The 24,371-nt window shown below is 37.9% G+C and overlaps 2 protein-coding genes across 6 annotated transcripts in view; both read right to left on the reverse strand.

Moving 5' to 3' along the window:
* Positions 1 to 14,242, reverse strand: part of PlexA (Plexin A) — a 56,461-nt gene extending 42,219 nt beyond the window's left edge. Inside the window, exons 1-2 of the mRNA XM_008200845.2 lie at positions 13,806 to 14,242; positions 7,271 to 8,433 (exon numbers count right to left, since the gene is read on the reverse strand). Coding sequence (XP_008199067.1) covers positions 7,271 to 8,395 — 1,125 coding nt within the window. The 5' untranslated portion in view covers positions 8,396 to 8,433; positions 13,806 to 14,242. The remainder of the gene's footprint in view (positions 1 to 7,270; positions 8,434 to 13,805) is intronic.
* Positions 14,243 to 15,145: 903 nt separating this feature from the next.
* On the reverse strand, positions 15,146 to 23,933 carry LOC659041 (uncharacterized protein). 5 transcript variants are annotated; one of them, XM_015979810.2, is made up of 20 exons: positions 22,978 to 23,279; positions 22,690 to 22,928; positions 22,541 to 22,606; positions 22,235 to 22,331; positions 21,717 to 21,821; positions 21,545 to 21,666; positions 20,796 to 20,893; positions 20,628 to 20,748; positions 20,484 to 20,571; positions 20,279 to 20,431; positions 20,071 to 20,225; positions 19,907 to 20,025; positions 19,767 to 19,857; positions 19,504 to 19,725; positions 19,302 to 19,457; positions 15,951 to 16,337; positions 15,734 to 15,904; positions 15,515 to 15,688; positions 15,424 to 15,469; positions 15,146 to 15,331 (listed from the first exon to the last, which is right to left on the reverse strand). In XM_015979810.2, the coding sequence occupies exons 2-20, from the start codon at positions 22,836 to 22,838 to the stop codon at positions 15,239 to 15,241; spliced, it is 2,613 nt and encodes an 870-aa protein (XP_015835296.2). In that variant the 5' UTR covers positions 22,839 to 22,928; positions 22,978 to 23,279; the 3' UTR covers positions 15,146 to 15,238. The 5 variants fall into 5 exon arrangements, with proteins under 5 accessions (XP_015835296.2, XP_064215355.1, XP_064215356.1 ...); XM_064359285.1 differs by having other exon boundaries at positions 15,146 to 15,338; XM_064359286.1 differs by having other exon boundaries at positions 15,146 to 15,338; positions 22,690 to 23,279.
* Positions 23,934 to 24,371: the final 438 nt, after the last annotated feature.

The raw sequence follows: 24,371 nt of genomic DNA on the forward strand, positions 1-24,371 counted from the left end.
AAGGACTTGACCGCATGCACGCGTTATTAGAGCTAATTCTGTATATTATTAAATTGTTCCTTTGTTAAACCATCCCTAATTGAATAAAGCACTTATTCGGAGTAATTTAAACCTTTTGTGTGTTGCTTAAAATATTTGACAAATTTAGTGACACGAGCCAGTGGCGTAGCAAACACGTCTATTAGAATATGGAGTGGAGTTCAATAGTTATCTGGGAGCTTTTATTCGAGCAGTTTTCCCACAAAGCGTGTTGTTGAGGATCATAACAGCTCTTAAAGGTTATCTTGTATGTCGAGAAAATATTATCCACGTTTCGTAAAAAATGTAATGCTGTCCAATTTGGATAAAGCACGTTTGGTAAACACAAATATCCAATATCTAAAATGTTTTGAGCGTTGACATATTTGTGCTATAAAATTTGGAAAAAATATACCTCCTGATAGAGCAAGAATGATTCCTGAAATCAAAACGGCGGACACACTTTCTCGCAGATTCAAACCAGTTAGACAAAAGTAGTGCGTTACGTTCGATGAACGTGACGAACTCTGCATCGGTTTGTTTCCTGCTAAACGAAAGACTTATTTAGCCTAGGCGATTTTTAAAAATAGACTTCCTTTTCTAATTTGGCAGATATTAAGTGGTTCGACGTTTCCCGACTTTCCAAACACAAATTTCCATTAACCGATCCGATTCTATTGTTCAAAGTCGTTTTAATGAAAACGAATTTGTCACAGTGTCCGAAATATTTTAGCTCAAACTGCATCTGGCAACACGGCTAACTGTGAAATCTAGAGAATAATATTGATTCATGAACTAGGAAACATGAAAGCTTGTTGATCATCTACAAACATGCGGTCCACGAACTCATCCTGTTCTCAGCCAGTGTTGTAACTTATAACTAAAGTATTGTCCACGAATTGAGTTCAACATCACCGTTACAAGCCACAAAAAATAAAACTATTCGAAGAAATTTAACGCCCGTGTTTAACAACGCACACCATTACAATCTCTCTAAATTAACACCATTTTGTTGTTACAATGTTCACTTGCAATCTTATTCTCAAACTTTTATTGTTTCACACTGTTCGTTTCATTAACATGATAATTAATCTAGTCGCAAGACTATTGTTATTGAAATATACATTAATCAGGCCAGGCATCTAGTTAATTTTATCTCTTTAGAAGACAATCATTATTCCCTTGTCTGCTCTACTTTTCACAAACTCTTAACATAAACACACTGAGACGCCCATATTTACTCTATATTTAATTCATCAACCAGTTGCTTTATTTAATAACATAAACAACTTTTACGATATCCCGACAAACAAAAATTAATGAACATCAACGAATTTTGTCATTTGTGATGCTATCTAAACAGTTGGAAAATGTTTACACAAACCCGAAAAGTGCAGTTTAAAAATATGTTTATTTCAAATTTGACATAAACGCTACATTAGCCTAAAACTGCTGTTTTACGAGTACACAAACAAATTTTATCGCATCACCGAATAATGGCGGCCCAAAACCGACACATTTCCAAAAACAAATTAAAGGCAAACACAAGAACTAATTTTTAAATCCAATTTCCACCAAACGCCTGACTTTATAACTTTGTGACAATGAACGTAAATATTTATCGTTAAATCAAAAAGTAATTGTTTTGAGAAGCAGTACTTTGCACAGTGACGAACTAAATAAATAATGATACATACGTTCAAGCAAGATTATAAACATTGTAACTTGTGGCCAAACAAAATGGGCACAATTGTGCTAAATGTAATTGAATGTTGCAAAGTCGCGCGTTCTCAGAAATGATTATATGCAAAAATCCAGTTGGGAATGGATTGGCCACGGTTGATTATGTTTTAATTAGTCGTAATAACTTGTTGAGAGTAAAAATTTCACGGCCATTATTTATGAATTCTGTGACGACAAAATGGATGTTTATATGAAATAAGCGCAATTTGCCTTGGTTAAGCAGTTAGGAAATCGTCTTGTGGGTGTACGGGGGCGTAATAATATTTTTCATCACAAGTGACTTTCTCTGTAATATGATATAGAGAAAGGATGTAACTTCAAAGCAAGATTTGAGCTGTCTATTTCACAAATCTAGGGTATATAGAAGATACAAACATATTAATCTCGATACAAAATTTACTAAGCAATACTAGCAATGGGAGCATTAATCCTTCTGGGTTAACGTCAGTTAGGGATTGGGAAATCCCTGGGAAGCCCGTTTTGTGAAAATCCGAGCTGAAATTTCGATTAGTAAGTCGCGTGGACTGCATCTTATGACAGTGGGTGTTGATGGTTTTTTAGAGAGAGGCCACCGCAACCCCCAACCGCAAACTTGAAATGAATGCGGACGTTTTAATCGTGTTAAAGCGAGAAATCTCGGAAAACGGTGAAAATAGCCGGTCGTTGACACGCGGAAAATGATATCGTTTGCAACAATTGGAGTAATGTGATCACTGGAATTATTAAAACGATTCATCTTAATTAAAGTCGGTTTTTATGCACTTCCGTAAACCGTGAATCAGAAACTTTTTCAAGGCTGTGTTATTTTTGGAGGCTTGAGAAACGGAATAAGTAGATCATGGACTTTCTAAACGTGCTGTGACGTTTTCGCACTTCCGATTCAGCGGAAATGAAGAAAACTGACGATTGTTTAAAGTTATACAACATAACAATGCTGGTTTTACAATGACATCACTCTCACTTTTACAGAGTGATGTGGCACTTATTTTACACGTGTATATGTCAAACTGAATAAAAACACCGCACTAACCCTTGACCGGAACTAATTTCTCACATTTTATTTACCCTTGACTCCCTAGAAAATTGCACTTAATACTCATGCAATTGTGCCTCACCAAGGTATGAAAGAACAAAAGCGTGATAAGATGAAACAGCAGCTAAATACGAGCATTCCAATTAAATGCGCAATTTATTTATAAAATTCTATTTTGCGCTGACTTTTCGATTTTCCACCTTCTCCTTGCATTCTCATTTCAGTTTCAATTATTAACTGGAAATAGGGACGTGAAAAATGTGGCTGTTTCACTTCGATGATTCACCCAACTTGTCACATACATCAAGAAAATTGGAAAAATAAAATGGCAAAGAAATGCAAATGCGTTTATTTATGTTAAGTTATTTTAACGGTCAACTTTTGTGGCCTCTCCGTTATAAAACTGAAAGTCAGTGCTCGAATAAAGCAAAGACCGTCCTTGAATGGTATGTCACATGTGGTAGAACACGTTCTTGTAGTCTTTTGCAGAGGTCAATAGAAATGGCGAATAAATAATCGGTCTAAGATGGTATTAATAAGGAGGATAAGTGATGTGTGTTCGGAATGTTAGAAGATGAGAATGGGGTTTACAAAGTTGTAGATACTTCCATTGAAGCAATTCGCTAGTTTAGTGCGAACATCCAGAGCGAGGTTCTTAATTCTGAACAAAGAAGATTAAAACAAAGCGGCGTGGCAATGACAGGAGCTTTATAAACTTCCATACGTACGTAGAAAAGCAAATCATGATGGAATCGTCGTCGTACGTGAGTAAAAAGCGTTAGAAATCCGTCGACAATAGATCGAACCGTTATGAAAATTATTTTCCGATCTTGAAATTTAGGTAAATGCAGGAAGAGCAGAAAGGATAAATATGAATTGATGCGCAACAGGTACATGTTTTCTGATGATGGGATAACGAAAAGTATAATCAGTACGTATCGAAATCAATATGGAGATTTAGTTTATTCCCAGAAGAGAACTGCCACACCCAACTAAGACTCTTGACTCAACACGAAGCCAATATCTAACACAATAATATTAAATCTCGCTCCTATTCAAGCACTAATCGAAAATTCCACGTTTAAAAGCAAAAACTGGAACCATATGAATAATAAAATAATTCGCTTGTGTTCTCGATAAACATCAGAATCTCGCGTGGTTACGGTCGACGATGCAGGAAGTGTTTGAAAAACCGATAATTATTCAGACTGATAAAACAACATTTCGCTTTAGCCAATACGGTAATGGACTTAAGATCGAAAACGAAATGACAATCGTATATATACGATACAATTCTATTATTTGGCCACTGACAGCTCCATATATCATCAAAGAAACAGGCAACACTCCTTAATGACATCTACTACGCTAGGGCCGGTCGTGTTTAAAGCTTTTACTCGAATATATAAAATACATTTTGTGCAAAATGTCACCAACACATTGTCTTCTTCTACTTTCGCGACGATTTATCAATTTCAAACAACAATTACGATTCAGGAGCAGAACTATCACCGGAACTATCTAATATGCTAATTTAAGATGACTTCACGTTAAGTTACCAACAACCGAATATTATCTTCTGTTGGTCCTAATAACTCATTTGCATCAACCCCAACACATGTGTTACGAAGCTCAAATCATAAATTATACGCTGAAAGCTTCAGTTCGCCTGGTTTTCGACTATTTTACTATAAATTAAAATAAGCAATTCTAATAAGACTCGCTTTCAGAATTTATGAATACTCCGCATATAGACGACACTATCGCGTTATTTACTACGCTAATATTGATACACTAAGAAGGGGAGGATACTCTAAAATATGATTTTTCATTTTTGTTCTCTAACACCGGATGTTGATAATATTTCTCTCCACTTGATATTTGAGCTCGACGTGTTGCAAAAACTTCCAAAAACACCATTTACGTTTCCCCAACATTAAAAATCACGTGTTTCCCTCCTACACAACTGCTGCCAAACTTACAGCCAGGTATTAAAATTTACACCACCTCGATACACCCGGGCTCAGCCTCGCGCAAGGAAGGCAGAGCAGACATTGTCCACTTCAAGGGCCGCTAGTTCAGAAAAAATTACAACTTGTTTCTTATTTTAATATCTGTTTAATTTTTATTACGCAGAATCCGCCTGCAGTTATTTCCTTCGAAGTATTAGTTGAAACAACCTGTGCGAAAAAAGGCATGATTGATGCGGCACTAAACTTGAACTATAACCCTTGAAAATCGAAATTTTTACGATTTTGCTCGAATCAACAATATATTATAACAAACGAGAGCATTAAATGAAATCGAAAGATCAAACCGACTGTCAGTCATGCTTACTCGGATTCAACCCGAGTGGAAGTTTATATTTTAAGCAGTCAATCGAAATAATTAACAAAAGAGATCGGTATAATATTCAGCACTTTCCAGCCACGGACTGTTGGATAATTTTTGATTTAAATATATATGAACTTACTCATTCCAGACCATTTAAATGTAAACTCATATGAACAATTGGACTATACATTATCTCGTACAACTTTGAATTCATAAAGTTGGGGAAAACCTGATTTTAGAAAAGCACTTGGAAACACACCCTCCCGGCGTTACATTTCAAATATTGTATTATGTGTACATAGGCGAGAGGATTCATCAAAAAAAATAATTCAAATCTTGAAAAGGGTAGTGTTATTTTTCCGGCTGTGGGGTTAGTTTCGGTCGGTTTGTCTGTTTGGATCGAGAGGGTGATTAGGTGGAGCAACAGTGGTTTTGGAATATGTCTGGTTTGATAAAGAGATGAATGATCGAAGGACGAAGGTGAAGGAATAGTAAGAATTTAGCGTTTGGTAGGAGACGTCAGTCAGGGTCTAGCATAGCGAGGTCCCGGCGACGGCCGATCAATACCGGGAGCGGCAGTGCCGCTTCGCCGCCATGGGGGTGCGCAAATCGCAGATGTGTATACGTAATATATATACGGTGACCATACGTCCCGAAAAACTCGGGACAGTCCCGATTCTAAGAGCCTTGGTCCCGCACGAAATGCCCGCACTGTCCGGCTGCTGGACAAACTTTTCGCACCAAAGCCAAAACAACCAAATCGCATTTTACGTTTTTCTACAGCAGATGCTAAAAAGTGCTTTGTTCTACTCAAAATAATGGACCAAGTAGCGTTTTAACTCCCACAGTTGGTACGTCCCGAACATGTCCTCGCTAAAGCTTCTTTTAAAACACAGAAATACCATCCGGTTCAAAGATTTTCGAGTTTTTTGGTTCGTGCCTAATCAGTGTTCTTAATTTTTTTATAGGACAAGTTTTTGGACTACCAAAGGCGTAAGGAAAGGTAGTCCGTTAAGCCCTGCATTATTCTTAGCATACCTAGGGACATACTTGAGGTTTTAGGGAAGGTACAGGTTGGTGGAATAGTTATAAGCAGAGAGAAAGTGTGGTCCCTGGCATTTACAACGACTTGATGATTGTACCAAAGAGCAAGAGCGAGATGAAGGAAACAAAAATAATGAAAAGATACGTAAGAAGCAAAAGATCAGAAGTAAATGTAGATAAAACAAAAATAATAATGTTTGGAAAAAAAAGTAGAAAGGAAAAAAATGAATAGAAATGGGAAGGAAAAATATAGACCAGGTGAAAGAGTTGAAGTATTTGGGTTATAAATAAATAGCAAGATGTCAGACACAGCCCATATAAAAGAAGCAACAAAAAAGTAAATAAGGTTTAGGAAGTGTGCGGAGCTTGAGAAAACGTAAATTTGGTAAAAATTTCAAGAGAAGAATGACGCTGTTTAATAGCTTGGTAAACAGCATTGTCATGTATGGAGAAAAAGTGTGGGGATAGAAATAAGAAGAAGTAAGCGAAAAAAATTAAAGTGGAATCAAGAAAGAGAGCGGCGTAAATTCAGAATTCTGTAACAGTGTTGAGCAGAAATCAAAAAAGCAAATGAAAATGTTAGATACACAAAACGCAAAAACTCCTATGAGAAGAGGAGTTAGAAATTAAAAGGTGTGAAATGAAAAGAACAATGGAAGATAAACTGAAACAGATAGGCACACATAGATAGGCAGGAAAGAATAACATACATAAAAGAATCTAGGTATAACGCAAAATATGCCCCACTTATTGACGAAGAACTCTCCAAATACTTAAGTAAGATGATGAGTAAAGATAAGAAAATCATAGCCAGATTTAGATGTGGAAATGAAGAAAGGCAGAACGAATTTTAGGAGAGAGATTGGGAAAGAATATGCAGATTATGTGGAGAAGAAAGAGAGACGTTAGAACATGTTTGCCAGAGTGTGCAAGTTTGATAACGAAAAAGTTCTAAACGAAAATGAATGAAAAAAGTGACAGGTGCAAGAAGAAAATTGTAAATATACGTAATATAGAATATCAAATAATTTCAAGTACGACTGTAAAGCCAAATGATAAGATTTTTCGCACGACGGTTTTAACAGTTTAAATACTCACCGTGGAGACACACTGAAGACTTGGCGAGATGAAATCCAGGCCCCGTTGGCCTTTGCCACTGAAGCAGTGCTTGATGTTCTGCATAAACTTCCTCCTGATGGCTTTCAGCGGATAGACGCAGAGAGCCGACAAATCGGAGGGTTTGTTGGAACTCGGCGGGTCTCCTTCACTGAACACCCCGAAGAGGACGTCGTCCTGGGCCGTAATCCCCAAATCCGAGGCCAGGTCTGAGCCCGCCTTGCCCACGTAGGCGGCCTGCACCAGGTTGTACTTGCGGCCGCCTTGCGAGTCGCTGATGCAGTCGATGGGAATCTCCGTGTAGGAGTAGTAGTTCTCATCGTCGTGGCAAACGCGCACTAGCTTGCTTATGAACTGGTTCGAGCCGGTGTGCCTCATCTGAGTGGTCAGAAAGTAGCTGAACCCTTCCGAGGCGAATCCGTAGACGTACGTTATCGGATATCGTTCGCGAGCGAGCGAATTGACGAACATTCGCGTGCCAGTGGTGACCGCCGTTTGCGCGATCGTGAACATTTTGTCCTTGTCCAGCGACCGGCTGCTGACGGCGGGCACCTCGGACCGGTAAGGCGACCCCAACGTGAACGTCACCCCCACGTACATCACTTGCGAGACCGGGGGGTTGGGCGGCCCTGGGGCGATGAACGCGACCGTTGACGCCGTCGCGTTGTTCGCCACGACGGCCTCGCGGACCACCCGCACCCCTTCGGCGATGTTGTCCAGGTTCCGAACCGAGCAAATCCCCTGGAACAGGCTGCCGCAGGAGATGAGCCGCGACGTCGTGTAGTCGATCACGAGGGCCTTGTTTACGTTATCGGTTAATTTTTTACTAAAAGCAGATGTACATTCGAGCACCGAACAGTCATCTGAATCCATCTCTGGTCCCGTTTTTTCTGATATTACTAAGTCTAGATCGGGTGATAATTGATATAAACGGTTCACAGCGCCGATATATACACGCCCTGTATTTTTATCCACCACAAGATGGTTGAATGCTTGTACATTTGGATCGGTGAAAGTTTTGATAATGTCGTTGCTCGATGAGGCGGCTGCTGTCAATGCTGTGGCAGCGGCCACAGCCACAAATAATGTAAAAAGCGGCCGCTTCATAGCGGCACCAGCTCTCCAGGAACTTCAAGGCATGGGACCTGGAACATACAACACACATTAGCGACACGAGCGAATGCTAATCGACATACTTTTAACAACTCAACCAAAAACATTGATCACATTTGCATTATTTGCGCCACCAGAACACGGTCGCGACAGGCTATTGCGCCGTTAGACAGATTTTGAAAAAATCGCACAGTTCGTAAACTTTTTAGCTGTTCTCTGCATTTTATTAGCACTCTCCCTTCCAAAAAAATCAAAATAGCTAATGCCTTATTTGAATCTTAATTTGAAAACCATTTGCTTCGATTTTTCGTTCTATGCCGTACTGTTTTGTTTATTCAAACTCATTAAAACGCTAATTATGAAGTCATCATCTAAAAGAAATAAATTATAAAAAAGATCACAGCAATGGTTAGTTTTAACATAAAATGCTAGTTAACTACTCGCTGATTTATTTAATTCTACGATAATTGATAACAGAAACAAAATAAGTACTTTTTAAAAATCCGAAGGATAGGCCACAATTTTCTTAACACCCATTATGCGTTGTGGAAGATCCCGTTATAGAATTCCAGGACAAAAAATTCAATCTTAATATTACAATATTTCATGCACGCCAAAAAACTTGTTTTTCGTTTATTAAAATTGATTAGATTCCGCTACAAATTTGGTCTTCTAATACACGAAAATGATAATAAAACGGGATAAATAATGGGTAGAAACCACTACTTTTTCAGTGAAGTGCTGATAAAAGTAGTTAGCCGAGGGAGATGATAGTAAAATTTGTGGGGCAGTTGAATGGCGGGTCCGCAGGCCATGTAGACCAGTAGCCCTTAAAAATGGCTATTTAATAATACCTGTCGCTAGATCTACCTACATCATACTTTGATTGATCGTTCTGATCTGAGTGTTATTAATGAAGCCTCCAAACTAAATTAAATTAAATGCCCATTTGAAATATCTTGACTTTAAATATAGCAACATATTAACGCTGCGCCATCATTCATAAAATTTACATGGCTTTTATTAAATAGCAGTAATTGAAACTGAAAGGAAGTCAGTCATTTAATTTACAAGTTCCAACTTGTCCGAATGCTCGGCAACAAAATAGCAAAGACTGTCATAAGACAATTCATCACTGAATTATTGATATATATGATAAGGCATTCAAAGAATGTTATTGTAAACCGGAGAATAATTAATAGCTATACAAGGTGAGTCACAAAATCCGTCCCTCTCCGCATTGAAATTAGTTCCAAAGAAGTTGTTTTAGTCATTGGCAAGGTCGTCCAATCGATTTGTTTTTTCGTTCCTGCCAAAAGTGTCAATTTTTTATCCGATTAGGTTGGGTAATTTATTTAGAGAAAGTGTCTCTCGGATGGAAATTATTTTTCGTCGCCCACAAAAGAAACTTAATTGTGTTACACAAGCACGGATATATCGATAACGAAATTGCATTAATTAGTTTCACCGGTCCTCAATCAAGGTTATCTCCCAATCAATTATATAATTAATAATTTTCGTGTGTCTTGCGAAAGTCCTCGTTATATATTTACTCGCTCCATGATTGTCTACTTAATAATAAAAACTGTTCGCACCACGAAGGAGGCGCAGAGTCAAATCTTTAAATTGCCCCACTGAAAAATTGATAGAGTTTCTTCCCGGCCTTTCATATTAACGTTTTCATTAAAATTATATTTCAGTCGTCACACGTCATTTGGAGTTAATTCATGTCAACAATGCAGCTAACCGTTTCAATTTTTTCCGATCAATCAAATAAAAATAAAACATTTGTGCAATTACTGGAGTTTAAATAGGAACTGCTAGACGCAAGTCTCGAGAGTTCACTCAACTGGAATAAACAGAAATTGCACATAGTTTACATCGGGAAACGCGATTTTGAAAAATTTATTTCAAATGTGCGATAAACTGAAAAACTTTCATTTCATTCGATACGACACGAATAAAATCATTGTTCTTTGTTTAAATCCAGCTTGAGTCAGTTGAATTTAACTCGTGACTGCTGTTTTATTCGTCGAAAAGTGGGACATTTTTTCGACGTATTCACGGAAAAATTCACTCGAGCTATTACGGATACGACAATATTGCTGCTAAATGAAACTCATCGTTGATGTTAAGTTAATAACAACATCGTCGATTTCCGATACCTGCGATAACCTTATTAGTAGTTTCTCTGATGTGGATTTGTTTATAGTAACGTCAGTAGTAGAACCACCAACGATTGAGAATTTAGTTGAGAACGTAATTCGCTCACACGCTCAACTATGTCGGATCATCAAACAGAAAAACCATTTTAATTGCGCAATATTTATTGATCAGTGTGTTTAAACAGCAACTTTCAATCGCAACATTGTCACGACTTTATAAAGACGTTTCACAGACATGCCCATCTCGGTCTACTTTCGAAATGTGGTTTTGATTTCACCACCCTCCACTTCGCTCAGTGCAACTGCAACTCATTACGGCCATTTTCGACCTAAACTGCTAGACTGCACCTCCATATGGTCATATTCCAATCAACCGGTTGAAATTCTTCAAATATAAAATTCTTAGTCACTTTTGAGGTCACTGTGCCCAAATAAAAGAATACGTGACCAGGTTCAACGAAAATTCATTTTTAAAATCATGACACACGTGACAATGTCATTTAAAAGGCCCATTGCCGCACAAAGCGTTTCACTTGCATCTCAAACGAATTATTTTGCAACTCAACGAGAAAGATGTTTGGGTTTGGCTTGGATAAATTCTTATTTGCAAGTAAATTTTTGCGACGCGCTAATGGAAATTCCAGTTCCAGTTAAGCACCACTATCTCCCCACTCAGCCCAAATTTGGAAAACGACACACGCTCAAAATACCTCCATTTTGTCTAGCCCGAAATCATAAAGACTTTTTCAGAACTTCCACGCCCGGCGCAATTTTGGCACAAGTCATTCCAAATAATTTCATATTTCAAAGGTTCTCAAATTAAATAATCGAATTTCGTACATTATCTACCATTCATGTTTTCAAGTCTGCACAGTGTTTCGTTTTCTGCATTAAACTGCAAAGCACATCTAGACGTGAGTTTAAAGTAACGCATAAAATTCATGTCTTTGTTAGCGGTAATTTTCCAAAAAAATGCGTTCTGATAATTACAAAAATTAAATAAAAAAGTTATAAAAAAATAAAATACAGTTATACTGTTGTTGACTTATTTCGTAAATATTTTTAAATACAATCACTTCTGATAAAATAAGACAAGATCAGAAGAAAAAAACTCTCCGTGTAATTTTCGCTAACATTTTTATTTTATTTAATTTTTGATGTTATAGAAGGTAAAAAAAATCCAAAAAACTCTGGATTAAGTTTAATGGTTACTGGGTTATCACATAAGAAGCTTCATTGTACTGTGTAACTAACTTATATTTGACTACAGTAGACATAATTATTACGATCCAGCTTAAATCGAACGATATGTATAAGTTTATAACACAGTAGAAATATATACTTTATATCTTTCAAAAACCGTCTTCTTTTCTACACTTAGCATTGTGAAATTAGATGGTTATAACAAACGCGAATTGAAAACGAAAAAGCCAAACTATAAAAAAACGATATTACGTGTATATTGGTTTAAAATATATATCAAAAACACATACGTAAGACGAAAAAAAGATAACCAACATTAAGCAAATAGCGCTCTTTATGTGCTAAATAAAAAATACAGCAAAACCTCTACAATCAGAACTAATTGCAGTGGACAACAAAATTTGTTTATAATATAAATTACAGTAAAACCTCTCAACAACGGACACCGATAAAAAACCTTTAATTGTCCGTTGTGAAGAGGTGTCCGTTATGGGAGGTTTCACTGTATATATCAAAATTATTTTTTAAATGAAAGATAATAACAATAAAACAATAACAATAAAAACTAAGTAAATTAATTATATTAATCCATGTACATTGTTGCGCTTATTTAAAAAGTTTTCCTTTTTCTGATCTTGTCAGAACATTTTGAAAGGTTTTGGTGAAACAAAAGTTACAATTAATAATTTCTTGAATGGTTCTTTTGTGCACGCCAAACCATAGGTTTAGCAAACGGCATAGCAATGCCCTTTTAGTTTAACCAGCGTCTTAAACAGGTTTAAATATGTCACTTAACATGATTCTTCGTTTTTACTCGTAGTAATAAAGAAATTACGCGCACATACAGTGAAATTTAATATATTTTTATACAAATATTTGCCTAATGATTGTTTTCCGAGGCCTGACGTGATAGCCAATTTGGCATAAAAAAGACGTACTAGATATTAAAAAAAAACATGTTGACCAGTGTTAGCGTTATTGCATGAGATTCCCCGGACTTTTACCAACCTTTATTGTTTACATTGTAGATAGGTATTACTTTTTCGTTTTTGGTTTAAACATAATAACAAAAGTCAAAACACAGCAACGCATGCAAATCCTTCATGCAAGCTGGAATGTCGTTCTTGTCCAAATACTTTGTTGTGTTTACAGGTTAGCGTACATTAGAATTCTCTGTTCAATATCTCAGTCATGTGTTTTCTTAAATTTGGTTTGTTTTTCGTTAAAACCGTAGCCACAACGGTCATAAGCGATAATTCCAGTTATATCTTACGAAAAAACGCCCTGGTAATTTTCGAAAGCCGAAACAGTTTTCGTGTTTTTGAGGCTGATTAAAAATGTAGGATTGTTTTTCCCCATGATTTGGTCGTTAAATGGCTTTCGGTGTAGCATTTCGTGTGGAAGAAAAATGTTGCATTTGGCCCGCCAGTCCAAATAGCAATTTCTGCCGGCTAAATGCAATGCAACAATTTAATTGATTATTTGTGTAGTTTGGCCAAAAATGGATTTGGGCAACGCGCGCTAATGCAATGAAAACAACAGAGGTGTGTTTGGAAATGTGTGAAATGTAAGGAAAAGTGATGATTGCATCTGTCATAGGGTAACCGGGTCCACAGTGGGTTGGTTGTTGCCGGGAGTGTACTTGGATGAATGACAAAGAATGAGTACAGTCACATTTGCCGGTGAATAGTACAATCCAGGGGAGGGGACTCCGGTTAAATGAAACATATGTTTACAATCTTTAAGAATTTAATCACACGGATGTGTCAATCGGACCGTTTTGCGCGAGATGGTCCATTTGAGGACGTAAGACAGTTTCGGTTTGGTGAATGGGACGAGTAAAGTGTCGTGACGGGGGAAATCGATAAATACGGCCAAAATATTACGGAATTGCAAGTAAACGGATGCTGGGTTCAGTCTGGACCAAGTCACGGAATGCAGCTGGTGACCAGCAGCACCAACAAATGTGCCCCGCACTTTACATAGCCTGGCGATTTGACGATAGCACTTAGTTAATGCAATTACACTCCATTTACCTATATAGTGTCCATTTCCCATAGGAAGTGAAACTCAGTGCAACCCACTTACACACATTACACTTTAAGGTTACATCCACAGTTCGGACCCGAAATCACGACACGGGTGTCTCACAACCGCCGTGCACTTGTCTCATCCACGACCGGAGCTCTAGGTGGACAACATACTGGTCTGAACTTCACTGCATCTGTGGAAACTATTTAGGTTAGGATCAGTCCCGTCCACAATATCGCTCTAAGCTTCGACGTGCACTCTGCTGGCGGTCCAAACTCAGCTATAGCCCCGGTTTCAGTCGCCCAGTCTCTACCATTTGGCCAGTATTACTTAGAATTGAACACAATACCGGTATCACCAACTTTACCCAGCAACGAAACACCCTTCAACACAACAACCGCGTTATTAGACTTGTTCAAAAACTGAAGCTAGCCGTACACCCCACCCTGGCCCGACTGTGCCCCCTGCGCATGCGCTCACCTGTTATTCATGGGCGTTTGTGCTAAATATTCCAAAACTTTGCTCTCCTTCTTCAGAAATGGCAAATTTTCACAAAGAACGCTTTTTTCACCGGGGCCGAAACCGCCCCCGGAAGGGCGCCCCCCCAGCCCCCGAGCCCGGCGCACTAAACGCCAGAAATGACACCAAATGCTAACTCCACCATTTGCATACCATAAAAATTCAAAATCTTCGCCATAGAGATGGGGGCACACCGGCGATTATTAAACCCGACTAATCTTGTTTATATCGATTTAAGCGTTGTCTGCCTGTGTCAATATTTTTATTTATGCATGATTATACGCCTGTCCCCGAGCTATGCGTAAACCATTCCACAAGATCCGGAAATAAACAATTGGCCAGCTTTTGCACAATTCGAAAGTTGGGGCACATTTGAATTTCTAAGCTTGTTTGCGGCACCTGCTTCGCAACGAGATTAAAAACCAATTTTGCAAGTTCCGCGTGTAAAAAATAATATAGCTGATTTTTTATGTCGCCTTAAAGCCAGAGTCAGGGCCGTAACAGTAAGCTCGCCGTAAAATTCTTGTGTGGGTAGTTAAACCCGGCAACGCCCAGGTATACAACCATGTATACACCTTGAACCATTTGCATTGCTAACAATAACAGTTCAACAAGTTGGGGCCGCTGCTTTAATAATTAAACGCGGATTTTTCGGCGAATGCCGGGCCTAATTCAGAATAAACAAAGCAGAAGGCTTGTCCCGTAAATCGGCGAAGAAAATCGGATAAAATCGTTCCAGCCCTGCGCTCACATTAGAGCAGCCCTTGGATGGAAATTGTGCAGATTAAAGAGATCATTATTCGGGTCTCGCAACAAAAAACGCCCGGTGATATTATAATTTAATGTCATAATAAAATTACATGAAATTATTTGGATCGCTAGAGTATGAGTTACAGCTCGGTGCTCATTTCCGACAAATCTACCGCTGCAGTAGCTTCACTGGCGCCGCCTCCTTCTGAATTTGCTTGTGGTAACGCATTGTGTTCAGTAACATTTGATAATCTCTCTGGACCTGAAACCTTCCAATAGTGTCGATTTTAAAACCATTGATTGAGTTGTTAAAGAACGGATCCAACACTCAACCAAAGTAGCAAAAATACTCACTAGTAAATAATCCTCGACGTTGTTAAATCCGTTCCGTTCGTTGGACCTGCAACAGTGATTGAGTTGGTGTTTCAAGAGTCGGGAAAAATACTTTTCGCTGTTGTAGATGCAGTCCTGCTCGGTCCCGAGCCCCGAATCCGTGTGTTCATGACTTATTCCTAGGTGATCGGAGTTTTCCTGTCGCCGCTCAAGCCCGGGATTGTAGCTCTTGGGGTGGTGGCTGAAATTATTCGGAAAATCGGCCACTTCCAGCGAGCTAAACATCCTGGAAAAGATGGTCAAAGCGCGGCCCTAAATGGCGATCGTTCACCTTGGCAGAACCGCGTCCGCGCTGTTATCATTTCCGTTATAAGTCAATTGTGGCGATAAATCTTCGTTTAAATTATAATGACCTAGGCAAACATTTCGTATTCTATGCGTTTCCGTGATGTGAGGTGAGTATGGCGGAGGCGGAGTGTTGCATTTTTTATCGTCGTGAATGCTGTAATTTTTCGGGTAAGGAAAATGAAACGCTCGGGCTTTCCTACCTCTTATTCCATTGTGGTTTCAGCTTGATCTGTTTAGGTTTATTCGTTTGGACTACCGTATAAGGAATTTCCTTCAGCTGAGAGTCGGACATACCCGTAGTATCGATAAGATCGAATTCTAAATGCTTTTTCAATTCGTCGGAAAGCCAGGACTTGGGCTCGGACGGAGAGCGGGAGCGCGATCGGTGTTTGCGGTGTTTACGCACTTTATTCGGATAAATCATCTCGCACTCATTTTTGCCGTCGTAAATTTGCTGACACGAACGACGACTGCTTATCACATTCGCCTGCTGAATACTGTTGCCGGTGCTTTCGTTGTACAATTTTTTCTGGACCTCGCGCCACTGGTAGTCCGAATTCACCAACTCGTACTGGTGGTCCACTTGCCTAAATTCACAAAATTTATGCTTTTTTAACTCTCACTGGCCCAAATATCAACAATTTAGCCCTCGACACCATCTTAAAACCTGTTTACGATAACCGACCAATAAACTCGCTTTGAAATTTTTTGCCTATGCATTATCGGTGACTTTTTATTGGTTGAACGTATTGAAAGGGCATGACTCAGATTGGGTTTCGGGCTGGCTCCACCCAATTGAATACAAGTCTTTTAAACAAATCAGAATATTTTGTCATTTTAACTTTATTATGCCCTTCCCTCGAATGACTCATTTCAACGAAACGGATTTTTTTCACTGATTTCGAGCGTTTCTTTCGAACTTTCATTCGTAAAGAATAATAATAATAATAATAAAATTTTTGCAAATAATCATTTTCGGGCTCGAAAGCTAAGAAAAAATCTTAGTGTTGACTTAATTTAACGAATTATCTTTCAGGTTTCACGAAATCTCGCAAAAAGATGAGTTGTTTTTTCAATCCAATACAACGATTTCTTTGGTATTTTTTGAGGTAAAAATCGATTATTTCGCCGAAAATGTATAACTAACATTTTCGACCCAATTCCGCAATTTTTCGGTATATTTTTGTCGAAATTGCGCAAACTGATTCCGTTTTTTGGCAAAAAACTTTCAAAATATAATGTTATTTCCGATCCAGTTCCAGGAATTTTTTAGGTAATTTTTCAGAAAACGTTGCTTAATAATTTTGTTTCTGGATTGAAAACGTGTTAATATATAACGCAAAAATGTTGAAAGCATATAATTTTTTATCCAATTTACTGATTTTTATTCAAATGCGTGCCTGACTGTTCTAAAAATCAAAAACTACACCATTTTTGATCCAATTTAACAATCTGTTGGTATTTTTGGAACAAATTGCGTGAAATAATCTATTTTCAAGCTGATCGCTCGCAAAAAGCAAAACCACCAACATTTCAGACCCATTTTGGTAACTTGGCAGATTATTTTTATCGAAATTTCGCAAATTAATTGCGTTTTTGGACAAAAAACTTTCCAAATATAACGTTGCTTCCGGTTCAATTTGATAATTTTTTTAGGTAATTTTTGAGAAAATTATGCTTAATAATTGCGTTTCTGGATTAAAAAAATGATAATATAATGGAAAAAAAATTGAAATTATATCATTTTTCATCCAGTTTAATGATTTTTCTTTAAATGCGTTCCTGACTGTTCGAAAAGACAAAAATTACACCATTTTCGATCCAATGTCATAATTTTTTGGTATTTTTTGGAAAACTGCGTGAAATAATTTATTTTATAGATGAAAAATGTGCATGATCGCTCGAAAAAAGCAAAACCAACAAAATTTCAGACCCAATTTAGTAACTTTTCAGTTTATTTTTACCGAGATTTCGCAAACTAAATGCGTTTTTGGACGAAAAACTTTTTAAATATAACGCAATTTCCGGTCCAATTCGGTGAATTTTTTAGATAATTTTTGAGAAAACTATGCTTAATAATTGGTTTTTTGGATTAAAAACGTGTTAATAATGAAATGCAAAAATGTTGAAATCATATCATTTTCTAGTCAATTTATTGATTTTTTTTCACATGCGTGCCTGACTGCTCGAAAAGTAAAAAATTCACCACTTTCGACCCAATTTCATAATTTTTTTGTATTTTTGGAAGAAATAATCTATTTTCTAGCTGAAAAACCAACAACTTTTCAAACCCATTTTGGTGACTTTTCGGTTTGTTTTATCAAATTTTTGAAAATAATTGCTATTTTGAACAAAAAAAAACAAGTATAACGTCGAAATAATGACATATTCTGATCCAGTTTCAAGATTTTGAGGTAATTTTCACTGAATAATTTTGGATGAAAAACATTCTAAAAAACGCAAAAATGGTAAAATAATGAAATACACCATTAAATTTATTGATTTTTCAAACCCGTCTAGCAAAATTTAGCAAAAACTGCGTTTTATTTCAGTAATATACTGAAACACTCGTGAAAAGTACAAATGTCTCCTCCATTTTTATACAAATTTTGAAAATTTTACCAAATAGCTGCGTTTCTGACTGAAATGTACCAAAATAATGTATTTCTCATTGCAGTTTAGTGAATTATCGCTGTTTTTTTGAGCCAATTTGCGAAATTACTGCGTTTCTACAAAACGCGATAAAACGCCTGAAGAAGGGAAAAGTAAATGCCATTTTGATTTTTCGACATATTTTCGACGAAATTTTCTAACATAATTGCGTCTCTGGCTAAACCACGTCAAAAAAGGGAAAAATAATAAAATGTTTGACATAGTGTAGAAACTTTTTGTTCCAATTTAAGCACAAAAAATAAGCAAAACAAACAGCACTTTCGACACAACTCGGTGAATTTGTAATTCAATTTGACGAAATAAATGCTTTTCTGGTTTCGTTGGCTGAACGACGTGCTAAAACGCTTGAAAAAAACAGAAACAATGATTGTAATTTTTACCTTAGATGATTGGTGATTTCTCGCCATTTTTCATTTATTTTAATGGATTTTCAATTTAAATCTGTTATTTCCACAAAAAATTTGCTTCTCTAATCCTCTAAAATATTAACTATTACCTGGTATGATTTTTGTCAGAGACTTTGTAACATAGTTGATAGATATTATAAAAATTTTATTAAAACCCACTGAATTTAAACAAATGCGATAGAACCAAATGCGTTTCAAATGGATTTTACATAAAACAGTGAGTAGAAATTACTCACTTTTGCTCTTTTACTTGATGAGGTAAGTGCTAATAATAAATGCAAACAGCAAAGAAAAACATTTTCAAAATTTTGCAATGCGATTTTTCCCTCAATCCCACTAAAAGCCATAAATTACGCCCTTTTTGCTCCAAGGGAAGAAAAAAATAGTAAAGTGTGTGATTGAAGTTTCCAAAAAATGAAATATTGGGTAATAAAGGTTTTTCAATTTTAGCGAAAAAAGTTTTTGCCAAACCTTAATTTGCTGGAGTATTTCCGCTCGGACTCGGGCTCTGACTCCGAGTCGCGTCGACTTTTGGATCTGCGTCTCCTGTGTTTCCTGTGTGATCGATTGGAGCTTTTCGACAATTCACTCTCATTGTCTGAAGTTAATTTACTCCGATGTTTGCGTCTAAAAAGCGACTTTACGATTGCAGCTTTTTAAATAAGAGAATTACTTTTTGCAAGAGCGCGAATCGTTGGAACTTTGGCTATCGAGTGAGGAGGACCTGTACCTGGGTCCCGCCGACCGCACCGATCGCGGGCTGATCGGGACGGAATTATTGTAAAGTCCTTTGGAATGCGGCTGCGACCAGGGGGCACTTTTGATGCTCCTGGGCGAGTCTGCTCGCTTCGTCTCGTCGGAATTTGCATTGAAAGACGGGTGTGAACCTCCAAAACTGTAAAAATTACTTTTTGTTCGAGTGGCTCCGAGACTTACTTTTGTGCGGGCTGAGGCACGGAAATAAACTTGGTTTCCTGTGGCTGTGGTTGATATTGAGATCGTCCGTAAGTTTCATCAGTTGGCAAGTCTGTAAAAACAGAATTACCATAAAAGAATGAGTTGGAATTCGCGTTTACGTTCAGCTATTCCCTCAATAACTCGTCTTTGGTATCGTCGCGAAGGTGTCCTGGAGAAGGCCGGGGGGGTCCGCACCTTCATCTGGGCGTCTCTGACGGCTTGCTTCTCCGTCCGGCCGCTAATGCACCGATTTAGTTGGGCGAAAAAAATTCGGGTAATTTACCTGTATCTGAACCTTGAACCCAGTGCGAAAATGTCGGGCGTAGTTGGGGTCACCTGAACCAGCCTGAAAAAGGCGTGGTGTTCGACGCAACATTTCCAGAGATGTTTGCATCCCGATTTTGATGGTGTTTCAAATCCGTACGTGCTTTCATCGTTCTGAAACGCTCAATGCTGGGTTTATGTGGGATTGCACAGATAAATTTACTAACGTTTTTATCGATGACTCTTAACATGAAATATCGGCCTTTGAAATAAATTTTTGTAATCCTTGGCCAGTAATAATTGCCCACCGTTGTTTTGTTCCTCAGCACGATTATCCCGCTCGGCGTTAATCCCAGGAAATACTCCACACTGTCCTCCCCCTGCATGCACCACTCAAAATCGAACGAATTATCTCATTTTATTTGACTTTACCAGAACGGGGTGCAGATCAACGCCGTACATCTCCAGCCATTTCACCTTTTCGAGGTAGTTTAGTTCCGCTACGGATGGTAACTGACCTCTAAAACCCAATCGGGATTGTTACTTATTCCCTTATCTCAGCGACAATCGACTTACACTAGAGTTTTATGAATTTCAGCAATTCGCGTTTCAAGATCTATGCTCTGATTAGGCAGGAAACGAAATTCCGATACGTAGCCTTTGCTGTGACGCCGGGGGTCATAGTCACCAAGCTCCGCTAAAATTCATCAATCACCACAATTATTCCAACCTCGAACTACTCACATTGCACCACATACGCCCCCAACTCGGCCGCCAACTCAAAGGGCACCAGCAAGCGCTCTTGCAAAATGTCCTGCTTCACTTGCAAAAAAAACTGATATCTGAAATTTTCAATCACAGTTAACCGGTCCCCAATTAATCATTAATTAGACACACTTGAATCGCAACGAAATGACAAAAAATCAAACGGAAGATACATATTTAAGGCAAAAAGTAGACACATTTGTGTTAAATTTATGGTTAAGGCGAAGAGGATGTGAGAATCGTTAAATTATTATTTAATGACGATAATGAGTGCTATCGTAAGTGCAGAGCTTAAATTTTTTAAAACTTAAATAATTTCACTTTAACGTATAATTAGTCAATTGTCAAGCTTGAAGTTTCCGGTGTTCCAATTATTTGTGCTTTCTAATTACGCTGGTTAGAGGATCAAAATCGTTCGGACGTTTTAACAGAATCAAAATATGAGCAGCACAAAGCTGAAAGCTTTCGCAATTCTATTTGATTTTTCCGTTTTTTCGCAAAATTTTAATTGTTTTGCTCGAACGTGGGCAGATGTGTTACAATTTAATTTTAAATTATTTTTAGTGCGAAAAGGGTTTGATAATATGTGCGGGGGATGCGGCAAAATATTTTTTCTCGTGTGAGTGGTCTAGTTTGGTGGCATAGTTGCTTAATGAGACTGTAAGTGTGGGTATAACAAGCCATAAAATGAATGGTTTAATTAAGTTAACGGCGGTAATTTAACTTACCTTGTGATTTCTTCGAGGAGTTTGCAGGGATCGGCGGCGTAAAATTTGACTCCAAAATAGAAAGTGAAAGGATCAGGTCCTTTAATTTGTTTGCTTAGAGTTTTGGCTGGGTCGAGCCAGTGCTGGTTGGGACAAACGCTTTGAATAGAATTTGTCAATTAAAAAGACTTACAGTTTGTCCGGTTTGGTCTAAATATCGCAAGCCGAAATAGGCCGTTTCGAGTAGATTTAAATTGCGAAAAACGACGTCGAGTAAAGCTTGTCCGGTGCAAGAATCCTAGAAAAAGAAAGTGTGAAATCGCGAACAATGAATAAAAAGATTTCTCTAAACCGATAAATATAATCAATTAGTGGATGGTCGAAAGTTGATTGTTCGCGAAGCCTTGAGTTCAAGTCGAATTCATAATTTTGTGCAATGGTATATAATCATGAAAACGTCTGTACGGTTTTGAATATTTTTCAACCGCAAAGCGGGATCGAGGGCAGGAATAATTACGTGTGTCTAGACACCAAATTACTACTTTGAGAAATTTTCTTAAATCTGTTAGGCATTAATTGTTAAGCCGCGCCCAAACATTTTATCACGCAATATTGTTTCATCGGCGAGCTGAAAATTATTGAAAATAAAACTACAGACGTGTCACTGACTCACGATGATGTAACAACAGTGACCAAAACGGTCATACTCACTTCGATCTCGTGAATTAGCTCTTGTTCATCCAAAAGAATTATTTTGCAGTGGATTACTCTCGGTTTCGAACAAATACAGTCCATACTAAGTAAAAACCTGAAATATAACATAAGTCGATAAGCAATTAATGGATGCGCTAATGGATATAATCTTGTGAAGAATTGGCCGCTGTCTTATTTTGGCGCGATTTTTTACCAAACAAAGACAACTCTTATTCTGATATATTAAGGGCCATTATATTTGCCACTCTTTCTTGACAATGGGATGTAGTTGTGAGTAGGTGATAATCGAGTTCAGTGACTTACGAGGGTGGACACCACAGTCTTAACAAATTACGCAGCTTATTAACCAGACAATAAAAATAATCCTCACTGAAAATAACCACACGCGAGTTATTTGAATAAATTTCGTATGCGTACAACAGTCATGTTAACGTGCACTGATTACAATATACCTCGTTAATTTGTTTATTTTATCGAAATTTTTGTTGGAATTTGAATGATGCCACCTACATCCGTTACACACATTAAAGAGTTTCGACGTGAACAATATTAGATTATCGGAGATAAAAAATGATGCTTTCCACCCGACATCGCCCCACATTCTTCTCCCAAAACCTTCTCAGGATGCAGGTTGAAATAGGCGGCCATATAGTCACGAAATTGCTATGCATTAATTATTTTCGGCCCCGAGCTACAAAATAATTTTAGTCCACTAGTCTCGAAACTCTTTCGGGTTTTACAATATCGTAATTAATCTTCATGATCCTAATAATACGTTTAAACAACACTCGAAATACCATCTTGAGAAATAAGCAATTTTTCCCGGCCTGGCGTTTTACGAATTCAAAAATGTTTCCCATTTCAATCATTTCATTAATGACTGTCTCCAAGAAGCTCAGTTACGAGCCACTTTTGCATAATTCAATTAAGCCCAGCCGAATCGTGCCACAATTTTCAAACGATTGAAACTTAAAAATTAGGAAAAATTCCGGTGGGAAACACAAACCACGGAAGTGGTTTTCAAACAGAGCAGCTGTGACCACCAAAACCGAAACTTACAATTCACCAAACAAAAAATGATTAATTTCAAGCACAAACGGAACGAAATTATTAATTGAGTGAGTTTGATGATTGTTCTAGTGTGAGTTGACCCGCCTCCGATGTGTTAAACAATGAATTTTTGCGTGTGTGCTCGCACACACCGAATGAAAGTATCATTGTCTTACCTGGAGTGGCCGTGAAAATAATCCTCAACTCGTAATAAATAAAATCAATTAATCATCGTTATTAAAATATAACTCAACATCACTCCACTGCACTAGCAATATACAGTTAAATAGCGATGTACATCCTAGGCCATTCAACTTTGAAGTTCAGTTTTAAATCAAGGTACAGGTAAGAACAGCACACCACAGAGACCTGCTTCTAACTACAGAAGAGAACAACCGACCCATGGAAATTGACACGGTAAATTGCTTACATGCTGTTCGGTTTACGAATCGTCTTGGCAAGTGAAGAGGTGGGAAAACGGGTCTAATTTACTGATCTGTAAAATGATTTCTGGGCCCAGGTAAGCCCCCATCGGGTCCCAGCCCTACTCCTCGCCGTTTCCGGTCACCGGACACGAAACAACGCAATATTTTACTCGCCGTCAACCGTTAGCGGCGTCAAATTCCCGGTAATTAGTCCAGTTATACCAGATTTGATTAGTTGCTAATAAAAAGTTGGAAAAGAAACGTGGACTCATTTCCTCAACATCCGATGTAACTGGTTTCAGTCAACCGGCAAACTCCGGAGGGCTATTAAAGGCCTTGCCGCCACCTTTCAAACCATCTGTTTTGCATGAACAAAGACGGCTTCACCTTTCCGAATTCGGTGTGGGTGATAATTGATAAAATATTCGCAAACTAATTTCATTATAATCCCGAATTTGCAATTAAAATCTTGCGAAAAATCCGAACAAAGGCGAAGTGAACGTTCGGCCTCTACAACCTAATCTCGTCCATTTTTAATTCAAAGTAGTTTTCCGTGAGTGCAAAACAATCAATTAAATAGGCACCCGTAAATCTCGCTAATTAAGTGGAAATAGTCCGAGTGCTTTGTCTCTGACCACCGTGACCCAGCGGAAGTTTTT

The sequence above is a fragment of the Tribolium castaneum genome, chromosome 10 (genome assembly GCF_031307605.1).
Source record: "Tribolium castaneum strain GA2 chromosome 10, icTriCast1.1, whole genome shotgun sequence".
Taxonomy (NCBI): domain Eukaryota; kingdom Metazoa; phylum Arthropoda; class Insecta; order Coleoptera; family Tenebrionidae; genus Tribolium; species Tribolium castaneum.

What these genes read in the sequence shown, in the direction of transcription:
- LOC659041 (XM_064359285.1), bottom strand. Translation starts at nt 22,838, where the DNA reads ATGTGGGGCGATGTCGGGTGGAAAGCATCATTTTTTATCTCCGATAAT. An exon ending in TAGACCAAACCGGACAAACT is followed by an intron (nt 21,667 to 21,716) that starts GTAAGTCTTTTT and finishes TGTCCCAACCAG; the next exon opens with CACTGGCTCGACCCAGCCAA. An exon ending in AAACCACAATGGAATAAGAG is followed by an intron (nt 15,905 to 15,950) that starts GTAGGAAAGCCC and finishes GAAAAATTACAG; the next exon opens with CATTCACGACGATAAAAAAT.